The sequence below is a fragment of the Salvia hispanica genome, chromosome 5 (assembly GCF_023119035.1).
Source record: "Salvia hispanica cultivar TCC Black 2014 chromosome 5, UniMelb_Shisp_WGS_1.0, whole genome shotgun sequence".
NCBI lineage: Eukaryota > Viridiplantae > Streptophyta > Magnoliopsida > Lamiales > Lamiaceae > Salvia > Salvia hispanica.
In genome coordinates, this window is record NC_062969.1 from 27,633,565 (window position 1) to 27,650,973 (window position 17,409).

The 17,409-nt window shown below is 35.7% G+C and overlaps 1 protein-coding gene and 1 long non-coding RNA gene across 3 annotated transcripts; one reads left to right on the forward strand and one right to left on the reverse strand.

Annotated features, from left to right (window-relative positions):
- Window positions 1-4,196: 4,196 nt before the first annotated feature.
- On the forward strand, window positions 4,197-6,819 carry LOC125188322 (wall-associated receptor kinase-like 1). 2 transcript variants are annotated; one of them, XM_048085104.1, is made up of 4 exons: window positions 4,197-4,438; window positions 5,207-5,599; window positions 5,672-6,188; window positions 6,476-6,819. In XM_048085104.1, the coding sequence occupies exons 1-3, from the start codon at window positions 4,237-4,239 to the stop codon at window positions 5,947-5,949; spliced, it is 873 nt and encodes a 290-aa protein (XP_047941061.1). In that variant the 5' UTR covers window positions 4,197-4,236; the 3' UTR covers window positions 5,950-6,188; window positions 6,476-6,819. The 2 variants fall into 2 exon arrangements, with proteins under 2 accessions (XP_047941061.1, XP_047941060.1); XM_048085103.1 differs by having other exon boundaries at window positions 6,487-6,819.
- An 8,232-nt stretch (window positions 6,820-15,051) lies between these two features.
- LOC125188326 lies at window positions 15,052-15,755 on the reverse strand. The gene is made up of 3 exons (XR_007170725.1): window positions 15,622-15,755; window positions 15,265-15,441; window positions 15,052-15,120 (listed from the first exon to the last, which is right to left on the reverse strand). It is a non-coding gene; the product is annotated as an uncharacterized LOC125188326 (long non-coding RNA).
- Window positions 15,756-17,409: the final 1,654 nt, after the last annotated feature.

Genomic DNA, 17,409 nt, shown 5'->3' on the forward strand with positions numbered 1-17,409 from the left:
TTACTTTCAGTTTTCAAAAGTTTTCAAAATCTTTCCATTCTCCAGATAGTAATTGAGTTTTAGTAGAAGATAGACATTCTGTGTTTGTTTTCCTCGTGTTCGATATCCGGTACTGACCTTTAGCTATACTGTTGCTACTCTGTATACTTGCAGGTATTAATATAGCTAAAAAATAGTGCATTAATATATACTTAATTTGTTAATTCTTACATCACACAAAACATAGATAGTCATTCGTAACATTTTGTAATCTTTACAACTCCATTCATCCCATAAAAATAGTCTTATTTTTTCATTTTGGTCTATCACATAAAAATAGCCCATTTCTATTTTTGGTAAGTCTATTATCTCTTATAAGGTGCATGGCATGAGTCTCATTCTATACTAATAATACTTTATTCACTTTTTCTTTCTACGTCTCTTCTTATTTTACCATTTCGCTTTAAAACTCGTGTCGTTCCTAATGTCCCTTTTACCGGAGGGAGTATATTATTGTATAGTAATTTAGAATTGACATAAATATAGTAATGTAATAATATTCCCAGTAGCATAAGTGACGTTGAAGGCTGGGATGCCTATTTTCTCATTTTAACTTTTTTTCCTGTGAATTTATATGGAGCATTAAATTAATTAAATTATGTAAGTAACTTTCTTTTGTTTTCATATGTTTACTTCTTTTACATTCTATTTTTATTTTTAATTTTAATGTTAAAAAGTGAAATTATATATTTTATGTCTTGTTCTTTTCGTTAATTTATAATAATAAAACATATTTTTGTTTATTTTTTATTTAATAAATTTCTGCGACAATTTAGTTTAAGATTATTAAATAGTAATTACATTGGATTTTAGAGTTGTTTGAATATAAAATTAAGAATAAGAAATAATTACACATGATATGATTCCATGCTATATAAAGTAGATGGATTGGCTAATCAAACACTATGATGCAACACTATTTCTATATATATATTTTTTTTGTATTCATCTTCCATATTTTCCCGTTTTCATATATACTCCATGAAATTTAATAGCGATCAAAACCGTTTTAAAATATAAAGTCAATTTTTACATACAATTTTTGTTAATTTATCTTTACTCAAAGGAAAATGTGTCAGCTTAAGTGGAACGGGGGAGTAACTAACACTTCAAAATTTGGTTTAGTTCTGGGGTTTCAGGTATACTCGATCCCGACCCAATACCCAGTGGGTTTTGGGTACCCGAAACCCAACATTACGAGTTCGGGTACGGGTATTTGATGTAAGAATTTTTTAGGTTTTGGGTACCCGAAACCTTTTCAGGTACCCAATTATTACCAATTGATGTCCGTTTATGGATTTATGATAAACAATTTTAGCTATGATAGGATATTATTTATGTTATTTATTGTTAATTTGTTATGTCTTCAATATACAATTATTATACAATTATGCTTTCCACATTTTATTTTCACTTTTATTAATAAATTTTAAAAATGTTTATCATAATCTCTTTTGAATTTGATTTATGCTAAAAATTTCTTTATTTTAAAATTAAGTAATGTCTAATGTCTATTATAATTATATTTATAGTCATGGAATTATAGTGATAAGAAAACAAAAACATTAAAATTGAAGTTTGAACTTTTAACAATAGTCAATAAGTAATTTATGTTATTTTTAATAACTCATATACTATTGCAATATAATTAATTTATATAGAATAATTCTAAATATAATAATTTCGGGTTTATTGGTACCCGATTAATCAGGTTCGGGGTACTCACATCGGGTATTAGAGTATCTAAGTTAACATACGAGTCGGATTTTGAATACGATATTTTTCGGGTTAGGATACCCGATTTTTTAGATTTGGATACCAACGGGTACCTAAATTTGCAGGCCTACCAAGAACCATAATATTAATTGTAGTTAAAATATCTTTCAACTACCAATACCAAGAACCATAATATTAATTGCAGTTAAAGTATCTTTCAACTACCAATATAATTAAAAGAAGAGAAACGTGTGGTCCCGATAAATAGAGTGTAATGCTCTTGGTGTTATAAGAAGGCAGTGGGGAACTGGGGTGTTTAAACCTTCACAATTGAATTTGGGTTTATAGTACTTAAAATTCAATATTGTCGTAACATTCACAATTGAATATGGCCCAAATTAAATTGAGATGATAAATTTAAATTTTATGTGCCACTTTTCTAAATAAATGACATCTTTTCTGTTAAAAACTTTTTTTTGCTGATATAGTCGGCAAACACGAATAGTTAAATTACGCTAGGCAAAACAAAAGCAATAGGCATTAGGCATAGCCTAAGAGACATGGCAGTGATTTTAACAATTTTTAGACCGTTAGAGAAAAGATTATTTGTATGGTTCTCATTAAATTTTTCATAGTTTCATAAGGGTGACCTTAATAATAATAATCATATTTTACTTTTATTGTTTTCAGAAAATAAATCTCACAATTCCGGTCCAACCATTCGGTTTGCTAAAAAATAGTGGAGTACTCCATTCGTCCGCAAAATGTTGTCCATGTTTTACTCGGCACGAATTTTAAGAAATGTGAAAAAAAAGTTAACAAAAATAGTTAGTGGAAAAAGTTAGTGAAATATAGGCCCCGCATTTATATATTACTCCCGGTCTCCATAAAAGTTGAGACAAAACTTTTGGGCACGGAGGTTAAGAACTTATATTAAACAAATAGGAGAGATGAAAAAAGTAGGAAAGATAAGAGAAGAGAGAGTAAAGTAAATGATGAAATAAAAAAGAGGATTAGATGTTTTTGCTTTTGTTAGAAAAGGAATGACTAACTTTTGTTGGATTATTAAAAAGTAATACGACTAACTTTTTTGGGACGAGGAGTATTTTATAGAGAATTGAGTTCGTAAATTTAGTAGAGAAGTAGCGTCCATTTACCAAAATGGAAAAAAACAAAATGACAACATTTCACTGGATGGAGGGAGTGCTTCTTAAAAATTTGGTACCTAAAAAATGGCTCAATAATCATAGTATTGCTAATTACCTTTCACTCACATTTTGTTATAAAATAAAATACTCCATCCGTCCTAATTAAATAAAACGTTTTTCTTTTAGTTTGTCTCATTAAAATGAAACATTTTCTAAAATCGAAACATGTCTATCTCTATTTTTTCATCTCTCTTACTTTACTCTCTCTTCATTAACTCACAAAACAACACTACATAAAAATCGGCCGATTTCCAAATGTTGCATATTTAATGTGACGAGGAGTATAAAAGTAGAGCACACACCAACTATCTTTTTTCACCAACTTTCGTTTACATTTTTAAAATTTGTCCAACTCAAACTAGACTCCTAAAGTGGGAAGATAGTACTTAGCAATACTCCCTTTGTCCGCCATAACTTGTCACTAGTTTTCTTTTTGATCCGTCCGCCATTTCTTGTCACTTACCTTTTACGGCTATTTTTAGTAATGCCCCCACATTCTACTAACTCATTCTCACTCAATTTATTATTTAAACTAATACTCCATTCACTAATTTTTTCAACTCATTTTTTATTAGATTTCTTAAAACTTGTATCGGGTTAAAGTGTGCCAACTAATGGTGGGCGAAAGAAGTACTCCTCCGTCTCTATACGAAGCGTATTTCTTTTAGATTGTCTCACTCGTATTTGAATCATTTCTTTTTGTCAAAGAATAATTTATCTCTCTTTATCTCTTTATCTCTATACCTTTTTCCTTTATACTTTATTCTCCTTTTTCTTCAGTCATGTCATCTTAACAGAAATGCCTCCTACATAAAGACAGAGGAAATACTTCTTAAAAAGTCGGTGCCTAACTAAGGAGTACTAGTCAAAGTCCTCTCACTCCAAAAGTCAAGTACTGAGATATTTTAAGCCAGGCATTTTTCTATTTGTACAATTGAGAGCATTCATTCAACTAACATGATCAATATGAATCCTCTGCAACTAATATCTATTTTCCTACTTCTCTCACCTCTATTTTCAGCCGCTCTACAGGCCAAACCGGGTTGCAAGGATCGGTGTGGAGATTTACTGATTCCATATCCATTCGGAGTCGGCTTAAAATGCAGCCTTAACCCACATTTTAACATCAAATGCGATACATCCACTTACCCTCCAAGAGCTTTCCTCTCTGTTATGAAAAAGAAGTGATTGAATTTAATCAAACTTACATTCGCCTCAAAACCCCTACATGATTTCCGCTTGTTATGATTCGTCCACAGGCAATCAACATAGGATGAATGTGAACTTGTCGGGAACTCCCTATATGTTTTCGTATGTAAACGCCCTCACTGCCATCGGTTGTGATGATATGGTGCTGCTATCCAACGGAAGTTCAATCCTCGGTGGCTGCTCTGCGTTTTGTGCAGACAAGAATGTTACAAGCAGCGTCGAAAATTGCCGTTTCAATGTCTGTTGCCAGCAAGATATCATGATAGGTAATTGCCAAGATTATATATGTGTTATTCCCTCAATCCCAAGGAAGATGATCCTTCCTTAGACAGCATGAGATTTTATACAATTTTATTATTTTGTGTTAAGTAACATCTTCCTTGAGACAGAGAGAGAGTACTATATATATTTCTATTTTTTAAAAGTGTTATTTTAGGTTAAAGCCCCAATTTTAATCCAATGATTACTCTATCTCAAGTTTAAATATAAATATTATACATACCGGGATGCGTTATATTGCAAACTTTGTTAACTCATCAACGTAGTGTATTAAAAAATCAATATGATTACATTAAAATGTCAACACATATATCAACATAGTATATTGAAATATCAACAAAATTACGTACTGAAATTTTATGATTATGTTGATATTTTTATTATATTATGTTAATGAATTAGCAGAGTTAAGTTAACAATTGATCAAATCTATACGTACCTTACATATCTTCATTAATATCTCGAGTCAAAATTTTCGTTAAAGTAAGTTAGGTCTATTTTTAGAACAGACCGACATAAGAATAATTGATTTTTATAGATAACCTTCAATATTTATAAAACTTTTATAATAGAATGTTTTTGTAATACTTTAATGGAGACTTTAAATTGTGGAGATCTCACTATTATTTAATAGATGGAGAAAGCATAATTTAAGATTAATTTTCTTGAAATCATGCAATTAAAACAAATTTTCATATTCTTATTTTATAATTAATTTCTATACTAGTTTTCTAAAATTTGTTTTTTAAGCACAGACTCAAGAACAGACCCAAGTTTGGTGAAAGCAGAACTAATTGACTTGAGCGGAAAAGCACTACGCAAAAAGCTCTTTCCATGCAGCTATGCTTTTATTCAGGAGAAAACTTTTTTAAATGAAAGCGAATTTTCATATCCTTTGTACTACCTGGACAACTCAACGGCATTGGTAAATGATAATTGGGCATCAGCAACAAGACCGCCAATCGTGCGCTTGGACTGGTTTTTTGGGAGCGAGAACTGCAGTCGAGCTAAGAATTCCACAACTTACGCATGTCGAGACGACAAGAGTGTTTGTGTTGATAGCTATTATGGTAATGGTATTACAGGATACACCTGTAGCTGCGTTCAAGGATACGAGGGAAATCCTTACTTACCGGGAGGATGCCAAAGTTTGTTTGTTTTCTCTCTAGTTCCATTTATACTTTAATTTATTTACTCACTAACAATATGTTGTTTAACAGAGTTTAATACAATACATGCTAGTTCAATTGCCAAAGTTGAATGCTTAGATCAATGTGGGGAAGTATTGATTCCATTTCCATTTGGCGTGGGCCCAAATTGCTACTTGGAGCCATCATTTGAAATTGTTTGTAACACGACCACCAACCCGGCTAAACCCTTTCTTCGCCTCTTAAATACTGAAATCGTTGAGCTGAACTCATCAAAAATTGTGGTCAACTATATGAACATAGCCTTCAACTTGCTACAATATGTCAGACTCTCGAGTTGGAATTACTAAGCCAGAGGAGCGAAGATTGACTATTGACTTGTTGAAAACGCCGTATAGATTATCAGATGATAACTGGATCAATGCAATTGGCTGTGATTTTATGGCTGTTGGGATTATTGGAGAGGACAAACGTAGTTCTATTCGCAGCAGTTGCGCCGCCATTTGTTATATGCAGGGTAACTCAATGTGCCATTATGGACCAGTATCATTTGGAGGTGATGGTTGTTGTAGAGTACCCATTCCAAGAGGTAATAATCAGTTGATGTTTTTCTTTCTAAATAATTCAAAAGGGAATTTTGGTTTATAATTATGGGAAACGTTTTCAGTCATATACACTATATGTTTGTTTTACTCCTATATTTTACTACGTTCAATTTGTCGAAAACCAATCATAATTTGTAGTATGATGTTTAATGATCAACCTGCACATTCTCTAATATGACAAAATTCAAATTAAAAGGTTATCACTAGGGAAGTGTCGAAGTTTAATGAAATTAAAGAACATGACATAACTAGACAGTGAAATATGTGTTAGATCATTTGCAGGTACGACTTACCTTGAAGCAAATTTGACCGAGCTTAGTGAACGACGCACAAATATTGATGTTTCTTGCAGCTACTCCTTCATTAAATACATTAAAGAAGTTGATAGTTATAGTACTGGATTTCCGTTTATGAAGAACGCATCGGACTTCCGACTTGATAAGGTATCGGAAAAACCGAGCATGGGTTTAGATTGGAGGATTGGAGTGGATAATTGCAAAGATGCAGTGAAGGATCATGCTAAGTTCGTGTGTCAAGATAACAGTGATTGTGTTGATTTTGATGCTACGCTAGGAGGATACCTCTGCAACTGCTCCAAAGGATACAAAGGAAATCCTTACCTTAATCCAGGGTGCCAAGGTTAGAATCCAATCTTTTGCCTTGTTATACTTGCAACTACAAACATATGCTTAATTAGATTAGAACTGGTTATTAATCGATTGATACTACACATGTTTCGAGCAAATATTGATGAATGCGCTAATAATTCAACTAACACATGCGTCTCAAATTCAATTTGCGAAAATGATGTTGGGACGTTCCATTGTTCATGTCCAAAAGGATATATTGGTGATGGGAAGAAAGATGGTATAGGTTGCATTCATATTGTTAAATATAGTTATTTTGCGCTATTCAGGTTTCACTTATTTGTAAAGCTTTGTTAATTTTCTCACCAGTAATTATTTTTGCATGTAGGTGTAGGATCTGGATTGGGGTTTGTGCTTATATTCTTAGTGGTCTATTGGTTGTATAAACTATTGCAAAAGAGAAGAAATGAAATGGTTAAAGAGAAATTCTTCAAACAAACGGTGGTCTTTTCTTGCAACAACAGGCAAATGAATGCACACTTGGAAAAACAAAAGTTTTTTCTGCAAAAGAATTAGAGGTAGCCACGAATGACTTTAACAGCAATGTTGGACAAGGGGGCCAAGGCGTTGTCTACAAAGGTATGTTATATGATGGTAAGCTTGTGGCAATAAAAAAATCAAGGTTGGTCGAGGAGAATCAATTAGAACAGTTTATAAATGAGGTGGTGATATTATCACAACTCAATCATAAGAATGTGGTCAAATTATTAGGGTGTTGTTTAGAGACCGAGGTTCCTATGTTGGTTTATGAATTCATGCCAAATGGGACATTGTTTGGTATAATTCATGATCGAGTAGTGAATTTCTATGTACATGGAACATGCGCTTGAAAATTGCAGGATATTGCAGTGGGCACTAGTGTACTTACACTATGCATCTTCTCGTGCCTATTTATCACGAGACATCAAGTCTAGTAATATCCTCCTAAGACGAAAAATATGTTGTCAAAATATCGATTTTGGAACTTCAAGATCAGTTGCTCAAGATCAAACTCACTTTACTACTCTAGTTAAAGGAACTTTTGGATATTTTGATCCGAGTATTTTCATGGTAGTCAATTCACGTAAAAGAGTGATGTTTATAGTTTTGGGGTAGTTCTTGTTGAGCTTCTTTCTGGGCAAAGGCCGATATCATTCGACAAACCGAAGAGGAGAGAGGTCTAGCAACATGGTTTCTTACATGCATGGAAGGAAAATGTGTGGAAAAAATTTTAGATCCTCAAATTTTGGGGCAAGGAAAAAAGAAATCGACATCAAACACACATTCCTTATGCTAGTTACTATTTCAAAGTTCGTCGTAATAAAAATCCATGTATGTGAGAGGATGATCAACACTTGGTTCAATGCGATATATAAGATCCAAATTGGTTTTACTATATTTTTCTCAATCTCCTTATCATATTTCTTTGCGCAATTTTATGTTTCGATGAGTTCGTGAATCGCGGGTTATATTAATGGGTGGAATGATATGAAGCGTACTTGACCAATCTGTATCGCAGTAATGAGTTAAACGAGTAAATCAATGTTGCGATTAGTAATGATATCCGTAATGTACCGCCTTTTTAGGGTATAATAAATACGGCTCATACCAAACGGATTTAAAAGAAATAAACATAGATTGGGTTTCATTTAAAGAGATTTGACCAAAATATTTAAAGGAACTATCAAAGCAATAAGTCAACGGTTTAACCTAGAAGCTTTAATAAATAAAAGAAAGATACCATAAACTACGATCAAATATCTCAAGAGTTTCACATAATTTCCAAGAAAACCACAAGAAGTCTAAAGCTTCTAAACCGAAAGGAATAAGTGCAAAATATCCAGATAATACTAAAGTGTATCAAAATTAATGGAAACGACCAAGAGAAAGTGCACTATGTATGAAGACACAACTGCGTCGAAGTTCAAAACATCCATCTTAATTAATTAATATGCTCAACACCTCACGACTGTCCCGTTCAACCTGCACATAAGGAAAACACGTGACGAATGAGTATTTTGAAATACTCATTGAACTCGTTGCCAAAACATTTTATAAGTTATGCCACCCTTACCATAGTGAACTCGAGGTTTTACAATTATCAAAATAAATATTCAATGAGTATCACAAAAACATTTCCATAGGCCGACCGATCAAACAACTCTCCACTTTTCTCATCAATTTCCACAATCACAACATTTTCATGGTGCGACGAAAGTGTGGCCACACTTTTCGCCCACGAGACCGGCCCGACTAGCAGGACGGCTCCCGATCCACCGTGTACACAGCTGGTAGGGTTTGTGGTCCTACTCGACCGAATTCGTTTATACATATCCATAGCCCTATAGCTCAATGGAGCGAACTCTCAAAGCTGGGCATCGTGCACAATATTATAACAAAACAGGACATAGGCATGGCATACAGTTAAACCACCCTTATCTCTCCACATTCATAAATTTGCACATAAAAGAGTTTAAGAGTAAAGTCGTCCACGCCCGCATTTTCTAAGGATAGAAAACACGGTTGATCGCGACTAGGGGAGGATTAAAGAAGCGAGGAAGAGGGGGAAAAAGGACACAACTCGACCATAGCTCGAAATAATTGAAATAGCTCGAATAAAATCGAGTATCTCAACAATCAACAACTCAAAAGAATATTATCTCAACAATACAAGAACTCAAAAGAAAGACAATAACTCAGCGGAAGCATTTCGAGAGTAGAATCGCTATGTATGAAGACACAACATATTCGGACATTTGATAAACATTCTTCACTTTTATGCTCAACACCCGCCGCACTCGTCACCACTCAACTGCACATAGTGAAAACAAATGCGGAGTAGTACTGATGTACTCAGTGAACAAATGCCGAAACAATTTTATAAAACAGTTATGTCATGCCGCCATTGAGTGACCTCGGGATTTTAGTTTGAAAAGGCCCAAGACACTAAAAATATTTCACAAGCACAAACTTTCAACTCATCCTCAAATCCTTTTCCTCATCATTTCAAAACACATACCATTTTTCCTTGAGTTATTTAAGAAACGCCATATCGTTCTTTAGGGTGCCGTGTAAGGTGGCCACTTTCCACGAGCACAAAAACCAGCTAACCCATTAGATGACTCACGGTCCTCATCGTGTACACTAGTCCGAGTAGGGACGCACCCTTTCTAGGACCCGATTCGATTAACCTCATAGTAGGGGCTCACTCCCCACTAAGCGATCATCAACTCATCAAACTCATCAATCTCAACAACCTCAATAATATGTGAAATGAGAGTATGGCCACAACTCGATCACCGGACCGGCCGACACAAAGACGGCTCACGATCCTAACGGTGTACACTAGCTGAGTAGGGACTCACTCCCTAGTCGGACCGAGTTCGATTTCAATAGGTCTAGTAGGGACAACTCCCTTGCTAAACAAACAGATAGACATTTCTCAAAACAAAAACATGGCATGACATACCCCTTTGCAAACTCCATTTTTCTCATAAAACGCATTTGCATTATAAATCATTTTCTATCAAGTTCGAGCATCATCTCACATCACATCAACAAGTCGAGCAATTCACAATATCACTCAATAATTCAACACATATATCACATAACATCACTTTCACTTTAATCATATATCACCTCATCATGCTTGCTATTTAAATAATTGCGATCATAGTGAAAAGGAATTTCGTCACATACAACGATGCTCAAATCGATATATTAAAACCAAAGCTCTTGAAAGTATTTAGTTCGAAAGCCCACCTCGTTCGTTTTAAGCCTTAACTTGTGCTCCATTCCATTCTCGAAAAGCGTGCGTGAAGTCGCCCATTGATTTAGTGTATTCCGTCCCAATCTTCATTTTAATTAAATTGGCCCATACCAAATACTCCAATCCATCTCCTTTTACGTGAACTTCACAAAATCAGAACTCAGTCTTTCCACGCCATTATTTCTAACTCTTCTTCTCACCACTGCCTTCACTTGCGGCCTTGCTGCTGTCCGATCTGCCGTCGTCACCAAGCAGTCGCGATCCGCCATTCGCCCACCGCCATGGTCACCCCAGAAACCATCGCCTCTCTGCCGCAAATGTCTCTGCCCGCTCGCTGTTCAGCAGCCTCGCGCTGTCCGTCCTTCGATCAACACCCATCATCCTTGTCACCAAGAGACGTGCTCGCTGTCCCGACTCCTCCTCCGTGGCTGTGCGTGGTCCAGCCCGGAGCCGACGCTGCTCCAGGCTGCTCCTTCATACTCCCACGTCACTTTCTCAAATCTGCCATCTCTATCCCCATCTATCTCTCGAACCCTCTCTGTCCTTCTCTCTCGGTGGCGCCGCTGCCCTCCTTTCCATGGCGGTGCAGCGCCGCCGCTTCCATCGCTGCTTCCGTCGCCAGCGTCGCTGAACGGCTGCACACGGCTGCTATCCGTCTCTTCACATCCTCTCTCTTTTCCCTCTGCATCAAAAGCCACCGCAATGTCGTCTCGATTCCGAAACTTGTTGCAGATCGTGCCGCTGTGCAACCATGGTCGCTGCCGGGTCAGTACTGCTGCTGCTGCTCTCTTCTCCACGGCGCCGCCACCCGCCTGGTCTCTCCGTCGCCTCTACCTCCACACTCGCCTCTACTCTCTGCTCTTTCTCTTCACTGAATTTCGTTTATCTGCACTCCCTCCTCCTCTGAGTTTTAGTTCTCGATTTGGTTGGATCGAAAATGGTTAAACGTGGAGTGGAGATATATATATATGTAGAAAACTGGTTTCAAGGAATCATGGGGTGATAGAAACCGATCAGAAACGGATTTTGTGGAACTGAAATTTGTTGGATGAAAAGTGGCGTTGAATTGGGTATATTAATGAAGAAAAATAAAGGTGATTTGGGCTTGCAACAAATTCCTCTCTACGTAAGGAAAATAATTTGGTTAGAAATAAAAATAATTGTTTAAGCCCAAATTTATAATTCATCCTCTCAACAAAAGAAACAAATGCGAAAAAACAACGTTCTTCCAAGAATAAATAAAAAGGTAGAAAAAAGTCGGGGAGTTACAAAAGCCCACCCTGCTTAGATTTCAAGTATGTTCTTTCCCTTTGTTATCCTGCTTCACAATCGAGGTTTCACCTTCTAATCACATAGGCACATATTATGAATCAGATTCAACACAAACTCCTTACTCATGCATGTCTCAACGCTTTCCCTTTTCCCATCGGTTTATCTTAATATCACCAATCAAAATCATGTTCATCATATAAATCTCATTCGCATCCTAACTCTAGATCTATCATCAACATATGTCACACATGAGTGTTTTGCCAACACACACCCACAAACACACACACACGCACACACACACACACACACGCACACACACACACACACGATTTCACACATACACACACGCATACGTTTCTATATCCCTCATACCCCACTCTCACTCAAACCGATGCATGAGGTTCAAGAATACCGATTAATCGGTTATTAGAAAGAATAAGATTAATACGAGAATACGTTTTTAAGAAAACGAATGGTAGAAATCAAAGTATTAGCCTTGGTTCTTCAAGATTCTTGAACTAAACTTCAATTCTTCTCTAAAAGATGACGAAATATTAGAGAGTAGTAGAAGAAAATTGAGAGAGAGGGAAAAATGGGAGGGGCGTGTACTTTGGAGGTGGGGGGCGAAAATTTGATGCTAGGGTTTAGGGTTTTGGCTTCTTATTTATAGAGTTCAAATAGAATCTCTAGGTAAATAAAATAGAATATTTGGGAAGATTTGATTCTCCACAATTAATTAAAAAAAATATTGTGGAGTAGAGAAGAAGAAATAAAAAAAATAAGATCTAGGGTTCAAGCATGGTGTTTTTCGAAAATTGTGGCTCTTAATTAGCCAAGATTTTGTTTTGTATATTTTACGGAGCAAAATAAAAATAAGAATCCTCCCAATAAATAGGAAGATAGGCGTGTAGAAGGGGGTTCTTCATAAGGAATGGATTTTGAATATTAACTAAAATAAGATATGGCAAGATCTTTTGAGGTATGGAAAGATTTGGTAGAATATTTAAATTTTAGGTATCGAAGGAAATCAAATAAAGGATCAATTAAAAATAAAATAATTCTTCTTTCCCAAATAGAGGTGATTTTCGAAAATCACCTAGAGCCAATAGGGTTCGATTTTTCCTCATCAAGAGAATAGAGAATTTTTGGGTTTGGGATTTAATTTGGATAAATATCCCAAGAATTAAATTAAATCCGGAAAAATAGAATTCCTTCTCCAAAAAGTCAAGGGGTTCGAAAATCTCAAAATTATGTGGCTAGTATTTATGGAAATTTTCCCTAATATTCTCACTCACCCTTAAACAAATAATTCACCTCATAATTTAATTAATCACATGCCACATCATATAATCAACAAGTTTGACTTTTCAAACTTACAACGCAACCCTAGACACAACTCGGTCATAAGAACTCATGCAATAAATTCATTCATCAATTAATTCACGTCTCCCACGTCATCAATAAAATTTTAGGGCTCTAAAATTAGGGTTCAAAAATCCAGGATGTTACAATATCAAAAGTACTCCCTCCGTCCCAATGTAGTTGAGTCGTATTCCTTTTATTTGTTCCAAGGTAATTAAGTCAGATCGAACCAACATCATCTAAAAAGTAAATGAAATGTGATCTGATATGTACAAGACCTAAACATATAGTACTCCTCGCATTTTACGATCCATTTTTCGACTCGTTTTGTAAAAATGATAATAAATAGTTAAAGTGGAGAAATAATAAAGTAAAAAGAAATAATATAAAGAAGAGTATTATCTACATTATTCTTTTTTACTTTTTATTTCTCCACTTTAACTATTTATTTCATTTTTACAAAAGAGTGTAGAAAAGTCGATGGACGAAAGCGGACGAGGATATATGTTTCCATCATTTTTATAATCAGAGATATGTAAATTAAATTAAAGTTGTAAATTGCATCCAACATTTACTCATAAACAATTAACAGCTCAATGAAATACAGTATCAGTAACAGATACACGAAGTTGAGATCTTAATAAGTTTGAATACTCACCTCTGCACTATTAAATGATCTCCTTGAAACACTATAATTTTAAAACTAAATACCATAGAATTTCACTCAGTTGTGAACATTAAGGGATGTATGTCTGAAGACGATCCGGGGACTTTTGTAGCTAGTTTCCCAAGAGTATTCAGTGTCTGAAATCATCATAGGTCTACCTTCAAAACTTTCACTTCTTCAAATTCATCTTTGACAATATTTTGAGACATCCTAAAACTTTCCAATTCGTTAGCCACTTCTTTCATAGTTGGTCTCATTTTCCCCTTCAAATTCAAATTCTTTGCGCAAGACTCGCAACTAGAATCATCTCTTCCTTTATACCCTGCTCCAAAATTAGAGGATCTAAAATTGTGTCTAGGCAGTTCTCCTCCATGCAAGTAAGAATTGTTGCAGGCTTCTACATTATCCGTTTTGTCAAATGATATCGCCCTTTGTCCTGTGAGCAGTTCGACGGGAAATACTCCAAAACTATAACATCACTCTTTTCGTGAACTGACTTTGATTGGAAATACTCGGATCTAAATATCCAAATGTCCCTTTGACTAAAGTAGTTAAGTGAGTCTGATCTGTTGCAATTGATCTCGAAGTTCCAAAATCCGATACTTTGACAACATATTTCGTCCAGAAGGATATTACTAGACTTGATGTCTCGTGATAGATAGGCACGAAGATGCATAGTGTAGTATGCTAGCGCCCCGCTATATCTGCCGCGATTTCAAACGCATGATCCATGTAAATGGAAATTCATTCTGGGATCGTGAATAAGATCAAAAAGAGTCCCATTTGGCATGAATTCATAGACAAGCAAAGGAACCTCAGTCTCCAAACAACACCCCAACAATCTGACGACATTTCGTGATTGATTTGTGATAATATCGCCACTTCATTAATAAACTGTTCTAGTTGATTCTCCTCGACCAACTTTGATTTCTTTATGGCCACAATTTTGCCATTGTATAACATTCCTTTGTAGACCGTGCCTTGGCCTCCTTGCCAGAATACGATTTTCATTGAAGTTATCTGTAGCTACCTCCAACTCTTTTGCAGAGAAAACTTTTGTTTTTCCTAATACACCTTCATTCGTTTGTTGTTGCAAAAGAAGGCCACCATTTCGTTTGAAGAATTTCTCTTTAACCATTTTTTCCTTTCTCTTTGCAACGCTTTGAACAACCAAAAACATGCTATAAGCAAAAGCAGAAACCCCAATCCAGAACCCACACCTATATGCAAAACTTCTCATGAGAAATCAAAGGCAAATTATTAATATAAGATCAGTTACTAATATCATTCCTATATAAGCAGATAAACCTGATATTTACGGAGAACGAACATATCCATATCAGAATTGAACATTATACTGTTACCTATTAAACTTATCATCTTGGTCTTGGATGGTGGAAGCTTAATACACCCTGCGCCATCTTTCCTCCCATCACCAATATACCCTTTGGGACATGAGCAATTATAAGAACCAGGGGTTTTAACGCAAATCGAATTTGCGAGGCATGTGTTTGTTGTATTATCGGCGCATTGATTAATTTCTGCTCGAAAATAAAACATTAGCAACCTGGGTTAAGATAGATAAAACAAAACATAATAAGAAAACTTATTTTAAGCTATTTTAAGTAAAATAATTATAGAAGTTAGCTACCCTACCAAACGGTACCTAATTGATAGTACTGCTATAATATAGATGAATAGATATGTGATAATTGAACAACCTTGGCAGCCTGGGCTAAGGTAAGGATTGCCTCGGTATCCAATGGAACAATTGCAGAGATAGCCTCCAACTGTGTCATGAAAATCAATGCATTCGGTGTTATTCTGACACACATAATCAGTTAGATTCAATCGCTTGCTTGCAATTCAAATCACCAATCCGCCAATCCAACGCCACCTTCTTCAGCTTCCCGTATGACAGTAAGAGATCATCAGCTCCTGTCGAGTTATCCAAGAAGCGATACGAAACACCAGCATCCTCATTGTATTCGACCAAGGCATAGCCGCAAGAGAAATTTGTAGTTGGCCGACGTCCACTCAAGTCCCTCAACTCTGCTTCAAGGTAAGTGGTTCCTGCAAATACATTTATAACCATTTGCTCCTCTCAATCAATTTCTATGCATATTCAGTTCAGTTTAATTCATTACCCCTTGCAATGGGGGCCTACAACAGCCATCCCCTGGCCAATACGTGCTTACTGAAAACGGACAGCTTGCGGTGCTGAATGGATCGTTGGAGCAGATGGTTGCGCAGGTGCTGCGAGTAGAAGTTGGTTTGTCTTTTCCTATAAAGAATGGCGAGGTAGGCTGTTGGAGGGTTGGTGGAGGTATTGCAACGGATTTCGAAAGACGGCGACAAGTAGCAATTCCGGCCAACTCCAAATGGAAATGGAATTGCTAACTTCCCACATTGATCAGGACATCCAAATTTTGCAATTGAACTTGAAAAGGAAATTGCTGTCCAAGAAGCAAACAAGCTTAGTGATTTAATGAATTTTATACCAGTTGCTTTCACAACTGACGTGGGATAACATAAAATGAAATACTACTAACTTTGGCATCCTTGAAGTAGGTAAGGATTGCCCTCGTATCCTTGGACGCAACTGCATAGGTAGCCGCCGTTATCGAGATCAACACAAACACTCTTCTCATCTCGACATGCGTAAGTAGAGGAGTTCAACTTAGCTCGACTGCAGTTGTCGGCTCCAACCTCCCAGGCCAGCTGCACCACCGGGGGCCTTGTTGTGGATGCCCAATTGTCGTTAAGCAAGGCCGTTGAGTTTTCAAGATAATACAGAGGATATGAAAATTTGGTTTCGTTCAATTCTATCCTCTCCTGGAGAAAGGCAAAGCTGCAGGGGAAAAGCTTCTTACGAACTAATTTTCTGCTCAAGTCGATTAGTTGTGCTCCTAAGATTTTGCCTGTCAATAGACCAACATAACTTAGGGAATATTGCTCCATCCATGTCCTAAAAATTGTAATCTTAGAAACGACACGAGTTTTAATGCAGAATTGGAAAATTAAGAGAGGAGAACAGAACAAATGAATAAGGTAACAGAGAAAGACAAAGAAAAGTAGAATTAGTGTTATTGGATTATGAGGTTCATTTATTCTAATTTTAAGAAACGGAGGGAGTAATAATTTATTTATAAAAATTACTAGTATTTTTTACGGAAAATAAAAATTAATTTTTATAATAACATTAGTATTTTATACTCTCTTCGTTCCTTGTTAATAGAGACATTTCTTTTTGGCACGAAGTTTAAGAATAATGTATAATTAAATGGATGATGAAAAAAAGTATGAGAGATGAAGAAAGAATAAAGTAAATAAGAGAATAACGTTTTACTAAAAATAGATATAACTCAATTAAATTGAAACTTTATAAAATAGAAAAATACTTTTATTAACATGGAATGGAGGAAGTATTCATCCGAACCAAACTGGCTGTTAATTGCTCGAACTGACAGTTTCAATTCACATACGGAGTATTTTCTTAATCATAATCA

What these genes read in the sequence shown, in the direction of transcription:
- LOC125188322 (XM_048085104.1), top strand. Translation starts at nt 4,237, where the DNA reads ATGAATGTGAACTTGTCGGGAACTCCCTATATGTTTTCGTATGTAAAC. An exon ending in CCAGCAAGATATCATGATAG is followed by an intron (nt 4,439 to 5,206) that starts GTAATTGCCAAG and finishes TTTTAAGCACAG; the next exon opens with ACTCAAGAACAGACCCAAGT. An exon ending in CTTACCGGGAGGATGCCAAA is followed by an intron (nt 5,600 to 5,671) that starts GTTTGTTTGTTT and finishes GTTGTTTAACAG; the next exon opens with AGTTTAATACAATACATGCT.